General features: G+C 48.5%; 2 protein-coding genes across 2 annotated transcripts; one reads left to right on the top strand and one right to left on the bottom strand.

The window, feature by feature from the left end:
* Positions 1–9: 9 nt before the first annotated feature.
* Positions 10–1,363, top strand: LACBIDRAFT_316378 (uncharacterized protein; the record flags this gene model as incomplete). Its single annotated transcript, XM_001889776.1, has 5 exons — positions 10–133; positions 183–245; positions 295–722; positions 779–882; positions 931–1,363. The coding sequence occupies 5 exons, from the start codon at positions 10–12 to the stop codon at positions 1,361–1,363; spliced, it is 1,152 nt and encodes a 383-aa protein (XP_001889811.1).
* A 289-nt stretch (positions 1,364–1,652) lies between these two features.
* LACBIDRAFT_316377 (uncharacterized protein) lies at positions 1,653–3,064 on the bottom strand (the record flags this gene model as incomplete). Its single annotated transcript, XM_001889752.1, has 8 exons — positions 1,653–1,775; positions 1,831–1,895; positions 1,945–2,017; positions 2,069–2,203; positions 2,254–2,289; positions 2,351–2,498; positions 2,547–2,565; positions 2,620–3,064. The coding sequence occupies 8 exons, from the start codon at positions 3,062–3,064 to the stop codon at positions 1,653–1,655; spliced, it is 1,044 nt and encodes a 347-aa protein (XP_001889787.1).
* Between the last annotated feature and the right edge of the window lie 5,577 nt (positions 3,065–8,641).

Genomic DNA, 8,641 nt, shown 5'->3' with positions numbered 1-8,641 from the left:
CTCCGCCGAATGACTCAAAACCCGAACTATTACAACCTGCACAATGTCAGCCATCAGCATCTGTCCGACCACCTTTCAGAACTTGTTGAGAACACTTTGAGTGATCTCGTGAATTCAAAGTGTATCGCAATTGGTAGGTTTCTTCCCTTTTTTCCTGCTAATCTGTCTGATCCTTTCTTCAGAGGACGAAATGGACGTGTCGGCGCTCAATCTTGGAATGATCGCTGCCTATTACAATATCTCATGTGAGTGCCTATCACTTGGAAGTCACCCAATGGCTTATCCGCTTATTAGATGTGACGGTCGAGGTGTACACATTGTCCCTCAAGGAGCGTACGAAGTTGAAAGGCCTTCTCGAGGTTGTATCGTCATCGGCCGAATTTGAAACTATCCCGATCCGGAGACACGAAGATGCTCTTCTTCGTCGTATCTACGACCGCGTCCCAGTCAAACTAGAGCGGGCCGACTTCGAGGCCCCCCACTTCAAAACGTTCCTGCTCCTTCAAGCTCACTTCTCACGGTTGCAATTGCCGCCTGATCTGGCTGCTGACCAGGTTCTCGTCCTGGAGAAAGTACTCAATCTTTTGTCGGCCAGCGTCGATGTGATGTCGTCTAGCGCTTGGCTAAGCGCTCTGGGTGCAATGGATCTATCCCAGATGTGTGTACAAGCCATGTGGGAGACGGATTCGCCTCTGAAACAGATCCCTCACTTTGAGACTGAGGTAAGCAAATTCACGCTGTAAGAGAGTCATTCGCTCACAGGTCATGATCGCTTCAGGTAATCAAGCGTTGTAAGGACGCCGGTGTCGACTCCGTCTATGACATCATGGAGCTCGAGGACGATCGTAGAAACGAGTTGCTCCAGATGACGCCCGCCCAAATGTAAGAATCACAAACTTTTCCTTACGATCGAATCTCACATCATTTCAGGCGAGATGTCGCAACCTTTGTCAACTCCTACCCCACTCTGGACATCTCTCACGAGCTCGTCAAAGGAGAATACACCGCAGGCGCGCCAATCATCCTCCAGGTATCGCTGGCACGTGACGCAGACGAGGAAGATGATGGTGATCAAAACGTTGTTGCACCATTCTACCCCCTGAAGAAGTTGGCGAATTGGTGGCTCGTTGTCGGAGATCCTGCCTCCCGTCAGCTCCTTGTCATTAAGCGAGTCACGGTGACGAAGAGCCTTGCCGTTAAACTTGAGTTTACGTTGCCGAAGGGCACTCACTCACTGAAGCTCTACGTCATTTGTGACTCTTACGTTGGTGCTGACCACGACATTGGTCTCGAACCCATTGAGGTGCTCGAAGGAGAGGATAGCGACAGCGATGAGGATATGGATAGCGATGAGGACGAGTAGACTTCGGGGCTTATGCATTATGATCTGTGTATTTGTATCTTTTTTGTAGTTGCTCAATAATTTCTTGTTGTTTTCGTTGAGAACGGAGCTGGTCATTGATTCATAATGCGCCACCCGTTCTCGGTATCATTGTATAGAGGTTGTTTCACGAAAATAGTCAACGCTGGTTATGGGAACCTCCCCTTCGAGGGCACTTGTTAACGCAGCGTGGAGGGTATGTGAAAGAGTGCGAAGAACAGTTGAAAGATTACATTGATAAGACTATACATTTGCGTGGTGGGACATGAAATTAGATTACACATTGTAGATCATTCAATTGGAGAGCGTGAAGAGAGGAGGTATCAACATTGTTGTTCCGTAAAGAATCCAAGACCGACTTCAAAGCCTTGAACTGATTCACCTTGTCCTTTTTCTACAAGTGTGGAATCAGAAGAACTGACGTGGGGCGCTTCTGGACGAGGACTCGCCTGGTACGTAACCACACGGCCTGACGTACTAGACACAGCGTAAAAGCGGGTTTCCTTGGGGCATGCTGTCAAGGAGCCCAATTACCATCGTCAAGACTGAACGGATTTCCTTGCCTTGTTCATCTTGATACTGAAGCTTGTAGGGCTGAATCCCGATAGCCGCCTTCGTCTTTCGGCCCTTTCCAGCCTGTTGACGGGTAAGTAACGGGGGCTAGGACGAAGACAACCTCACAATTACCGGCATCACTTTAAATTTCACGATGTCCGCGATTCCCAGTCCAACAAAGCAGACAATCTTGGGGCGGTGTGTGGCGATCTTGGCGAGGAGAGCAGGAACTCCCGCTTTTTGCTCGGCTTTGGATAGCTCGCTTTGCTACGGATGATGAGATCGGTCGGTGACTGGGAACTTTGCATGAGAGGTGCCGATACCTCAGCAGTTGGACGACCAACCAGATTCGTCTATCATTGGAGATGTGAGTATCATTGTCGCGCTTGATAGAAGGAGAGAAGGCGTACTTACCATTCCGATCGAAAACTGTTCTGGGAGAATGAAGTCTTCTTGAGGACGGAGAAGTCGTGTGGTGAAGCCTGATTCATACAGGCAGCTCCAGAAGTGGTTTGTTGGACCACCAAAGTGGTGCCCTATCTCAGCGGACGTCTGACCTGGGCTGAGAACGATCATTAGCGTGTCAAGAGTGGCAGTCCGACGAACTCACTTAATACCACAAAAAACCACTAAACGAGAATGTGAGGGGATGGTTCGAGATGTTCATGCTTTGACTGACTTACCTTCTAACCCACTCCGCAAGTGATTCCGAAGTTCCCGCAGGTGAGCGTACGTAGACGGCTCGGCATACCCCCGTTTCTGTTTCTTGGGGGAAGAGCCAGGTTCTAAACGACCGACCGATTGATTGGGACCCTCGTCAAGTGCCCACATCGACCGCTTTCTTGTCCTCAGAACCTTTACGCGAGAGCTTGAGGGTACTGGGCTGTCCGGCCCTTTTGCATGATCCTGATTTCGTGGCCTCAGGCTCTGGGTCGTTGTGGCTTTGTCGTAACCGGGCGCCTTGGATTTTTGATTTGAAAAATGGAAGTCGGAAAAGGCGAACCGAGCCAATGAGGCTTGGAAACGTTCGGAGACCTTGGAAACTTCAGGTGCTTCATGTTGCTCCGTGATTACGGAGGTTCCGGAAAGTGGGTCCTCCTCGTCTCTTGGTTTGTGTTTTGGCGCCATGAGTTTCAAGAAACGCGCCCGTGTCCCTATAGACGATCAAAGTAGTCTGTCAAGGTGGCAATCATGTCGCGTCGGAGTGAGCAAGGTGGTGGTTTGAGTTCAATGTTTGGCCTAAGGGCATCGCTTTTCACTGACCTGCACAAATTAGAAAGATTTTTACCTCCAACGTTATCAGCCCCACGCAATCTCTTGAAAATCTGATTCTCGATAAACGTTCACAAGATGATATATATTTGGTGGCCTATGGCCAACAGTGTTACGCTTGTCTGAATCTCCCAAAAAAAACTGACTTGAAGCATTCGAATGTACGATGACAATAATAATCAAAAGCATGGTTAGGCCTGGGTTAGGCCCAGGAAAGTATGCGGTTGAGCTTTTCGAACTCGCTCACTGCCATCCGAGTCCTCAGTCGCAGCCGTTAGGCAGTGCGGAAACATGTCATTAGAAGACCTCATGTGTAGGGTATGCAACTCGTTTTTTTGGTTTATAAAATTTCCGTGTTAGTTTGGAGAGTATGCAGACGAGATCGGCATCCAGCTGGTGGTTGTTAAGATGCAAAAGATGTGTGTATTGCGTAGTACATAACAAAGAGTTCGTCGACACATACCTCCTCTTGCCAGATGATCTCCCTTCCCCTCACAGAATCCAAAGACCCTATAGATCGAGCCTACATGAGACCTCTGCATGGAGAGGGGTGTCGATTACACATGAACACTGGCTGTGGAGCGGGTATAGATGGGAGGATGGCATGCACTGAAGTCTCGAAAGACACCTTAGCATGGGTGTCTGCAGTAGTAGCGAGCCAGGGTACTACTTTGTGGGTCCAGGAAACCATTTTTGGACGTCTGCAGTAGTAGGACGCGCGGGGCGTCTTTCTAGTTTGTAAAGACATGATAATGTATTAACATTGTAAGTCGGGAGCAGCAAAACCATGAGCAGAAGGAACGTACATTGGGCGGCCGATACAGTAGAGAGCTCTCTAATCTCATCTTTTTTACCCAGGGTGGCGCTTTTTCCAACCCTCGCAGAACCTTTGGCAAGTCTCCGTACGGCGGGTTTCATTGACGGTAGGTTTGCCAGCTGAAGGAACTCTTCCAGACGACGCTCCAATGTCGGGGTGCGAGGTGGTTTCCACCTCTCGAATGGAGGATGCCAGAAAAGTATGCTGAGTCCGTCACCGACCCATACACAGTTCATGTGGAGCACTGCGTTACTTGATCAAATCAAAGACGGGCCCAACGTCCAAGCTTCTCCTATAGATGTCGTCTTCTGGGTTGGAGAATCCCAGTCTGACGCCCTCTTAAACCATCCAGGCCTCATTCATGGGGAACCTGTAAACCTTGATGATGTCCATGGCGTTGAGATGAGAGGCCAGAAATGGTGATGAAGTTGAATAGACGTTGAGTATTTGAATTTATTTATGTGAATTTGTGCCTGTGACGATTCTGTGTCACTGTGGGTGACACAGAATCGTCACTTGTTTATAATTGCACCTGGCCGTTTTCCGTTAGTTACTTACCTGGCTGTGAGCAACGCCAGTGAGTACTAGGACTCGGAGGGTAGGACCATCCACCGTGTGCCCACTTTCAGATGCTTCTTTTTTCCACCACCGTCCGACGTTGCGGCCTACCAGCACCCTTGGCCAAGGAAGAAAACCGCGCTGAGGCAGTTTTGCTCTCTCTCTCAGATCGTTGAACCACGTGTGTGTTCATTGCAAATGATGTTGGCCTCGGATACATGAGAGGTGGAGCTAATGAGTAATCAAGTACTTGTCTCTCAGATTCTTCCAGTCCTCTCTGACAACTTGTATTGCCCGTCATCCAGTGCCGCTCAAGTCTTTTACTGATGCATATCGGTCACCGCCCGTAAATTCTACCTCTGCGACGCAAACTCAAACAGCATATACACTGCTCGTCAACGTTTCGATCATAGGTTGAAACATTGACGACTGGCGGACGAGTCCAGAAGATTGCATCACGTACCGTACGTCCACGCTCTACCCTTTCCCAGATCTAGTTTTCTGACATTGCATTCATTAGTACGATACCATTCCCTCGGACTCGGTTCACGCACACTAGGGATAATCGATAAGCTCCGGTCCCTACCTACGACGATGTGTTGAGGACATTGTAGCAGAAATGAGATTTTGATGAGGTGCGCACAGAGAAGAGGGTAGTTGTGCAGGAACAGGGTCAAGGCCAGTGTTCTATCGCAGGTATGGACGTCAATTCTTCCGGGGGTCAATTCCTGCTAATATCTCTGCCGTTTTAGGCCATTTCCATTTGGTCAAGCCAAAGATCGACCAAGACACTTTCAACGCCCGACGTACTCGACTCAGTACGGCGCTTCAAATCACCTTGGGCCACCTCCAGTATTGAGACCACTGGGAATCTTCTTGTAAGTCCTCTTTCTTTGGGTACGGCTCCAACTTGAACATTTCTGGCTTTCGACGACGAGCTTATCACATTATCGTTTTGCAGGATCAATGACGTGGCAACTCTGAGGCGTCGAGTTTACACAAATGAGCACACCGTCCTGTAGGTGATGAACAAACGCCTGCTTCGAATGTCAGTGCGAAGGATGATGTGCTTGCCCGTGCCAACCCCTCTGGCCGTCTGGTGTTCCGTGATTCGTGCCGATGTTTTCCTTGGGTCCTCCCCACTTAGATTCCAGCACTCCACCAACGGCTCTCCTTAACGACAGCTATCCAGCGCAGTGCTTCCAAGCCCAGCCAAAAAACATCACAACTTACGATCACCGACGGAATGGGCCTGTGCTGAAGGAAACCAAGGTCATCCTGGTGACCCCCATCATTTATCATCTGTTACAACGTATGAAACACAACGCGCACTCCTACGGATTCGTGAGGAGGATGGTAGCGAGAGGGGCGAGAAGGAATGTGAGGGACGATGGATGACAGGAGATAGAGCCAGAATGACGTGTAGCGTGATAGGGTGGGTAGGTCCTACTTGGGAAAGACCCAGCTAGGTGTGCTCGCCTTTGCGATTTAATGTTCGTTTTAGCTTGTCTCCATAGCGAATCCACTGCCCTTGTGAATATTTGACATGAAATGTTGTCTCTTCGTCGCCTTGAGTCCGCTGAAAGTCATTGTTTTCCCTTTCTCGCACTTCTCTGTTGACCACCATTTTTTCTGGCGCTTCCAGGTGCTTCGACTTGGCGCCCACTGCGCGTTAAATGTCAGCTGACCCCTGGACCGGCGTGCGCCGCACAGCATCGACGCTCTCTTCTGAACCACGATGTCTGATCTTAATCGCCCCCGCAAAAATCATTTGAAAGGAGAGTCCAAGAAATTACCTGATCGCCTCATGGACGCAAATCACCCACATGATGAACGCCCTGGCGGTTTGAGGTGGGAGTTCATGACCCCCACGCCCGCAGATGGCATCCTGACGAGATCTTGTTTACAAGGGCGCCTGAAGTTACGGGAGAGGGTTCCTCTATGGTGCGTTTATAATGTGTAAACAAATTCATTCGCTCATTTCCTTTGTCTCCGGGAATCCCAGAATGTCTTGCAGGGAGCGCACAACTTTGAAATAAGGGATTCAATATTCTATATCGCTAAAAATGTGTGTCCTTTGATCCGAACAGCATTGATCGTTTGAAATATTGATTGAAATTTTTGTCAAGATGGAGGTTCATGAACATCGGGGTCAAGGTGAGATAAACTTTCCCAACGGAACATAGCTCTAAGCTTCGTGGCGCTCATATACCCACAGATTCCATCGAAAAGCTCAATCACGAAATGACGTCATATAAAACTCGACAGTCGTCTTACGGCGACCCCACCGGCTGCATGCAAGGGACCCGCGTAAACGTCCTCGAACAGTTGGACACTTGGGCCTCGGACATCAATAGCAGCAGGGTATATTGGATGGTAGGTATGGCGGGAATCGGAAAATCGACCATCGCGCACACATTCTGTGAGCATCTCGAGGCGAAAAACATTCTTGGTGGCAGTTTCTTTGCTTCTCGAGCATCGGAGAAAACTAGGAACGCACGCCTTATTATTCCTGTTATTGCACACTCGCTGGCGAGAGCTTCACCTGCTATCAAATTTGAGGTTGTTAAGGCCATTGAGGACGACCCTACTCTGGCAGAACCAACATATTCTAACATGAAGGAGCAGTTCAAGCGGCTGGTTTATAATCCTGTTCGAACGACCATCGGCCCGGTCGTGGTGGATAAAGTTGTTGTTATTGATGCCGCTGATGAATGCGCCAACCTTGAAGTCGTCGCGCTGTTCATTAAACTTGTTCTTGAATGGGCGTCGAAAATTCCGCTCAAGATATTCCTAGCCAGCCGAGATGAGAATCGGATTCGCACTGCCTTCAGGTCTACTAGTGATAGCATTCGAGGGTACTTCTATCTCCATGACATCGAGAAGGATGTAGTCCAGAACGATATCCGGATATATCTCAGGACATCATTGGCCGGCATCAAGAATGATGAACTGTCCAGTCTCGTCACAAGTTCCGGCAGGCTCTTCATTTATGCAGCCACTGCCATTCGTTATATCACTAATGGTGGTGGGGACTATAAGCGGCGTCTTTCCGCAATGCTGAGCCATGGCCAGAAATCCATCAACAAGTTTGAAAGTGAGATCGATTCTCTCTATGTTCATGTATTGGAAAAGGTCTGTGAAGACAAGGAGCTGGATGAAGTTGAAGATATGAGAAATGTCTTGTCCATCACCATATTCCTTCAAAATCCATTGTCGATGGAAGCCATCACATCTCTATCACCAGAAAGTGATGTGCAGTTGTACTTGTCATGGCTCACCTCTGTTATTCACATTCCTGACCAACCTGGGGCCATGGTCACTCCATTCCATGCCTCATTTCCTGACTTCATCACCAATCCAGTCCGGTGTTCTCCTGAGCGTTGCCCATCATTCCCTTCACTGGTTGCTTCTGAGGGTCATACACTGATCACTCTCAAATGTTTAATGCTGATGAACAACTTACTGAAGTACAACATATGTGAAGTCCCCAAAGAATTGACATTGTCGCGCAGAGACAGGGCCAACTCTCCAGAGAGCATTGGCAAAATTTCTGAAGTGCTCAAATACTCATGCACCTATTGGGCTGCTCATTTAGCAGAGGTCAAGAAATTTGACCCTGTACTTGTTGACGCTCTTTGCATTTTTCTGCACAAGCATCTTTTGCACTGGATAGAGTGTCTCAGCATACTGGGTGAGCTGCAAACAGGACTGAAATCCCTGGGTGGTGTAATCACTGTTTTATTGGTAAGTTATTTGCCATAATGAAGGATAAAACATTGTGAGTCTAATAATATTCTGATTGACAGGCCTTCAAATTCCATGACTTTCAGTTACTTGTTCATGATGCCCACCGGTGTTTACAAATGAACTTTGAAGCTGTCCAGAAACATTGCATGGAGATCTATGAGTCTGCACTTATTTGGATTCCACAGAATTCATCAATATGCAAGACCTACACTGCCGATGTCAGCAGAGTTCCAAAAGTAACTCTTGGATTATCAGACTTGTGGGACCCTGCAGAGCTGATTATGCAAAATGGGTCACTGGTAAAATCG

Source organism: Laccaria bicolor, genomic scaffold, assembly GCF_000143565.1.
Source record: "Laccaria bicolor S238N-H82 LACBIscaffold_72 genomic scaffold, whole genome shotgun sequence".
Classification (NCBI taxonomy): Eukaryota; Fungi; Basidiomycota; class Agaricomycetes; order Agaricales; family Hydnangiaceae; genus Laccaria; species Laccaria bicolor.
This window is presented reverse-complemented; position numbering and strand designations above follow the sequence as displayed.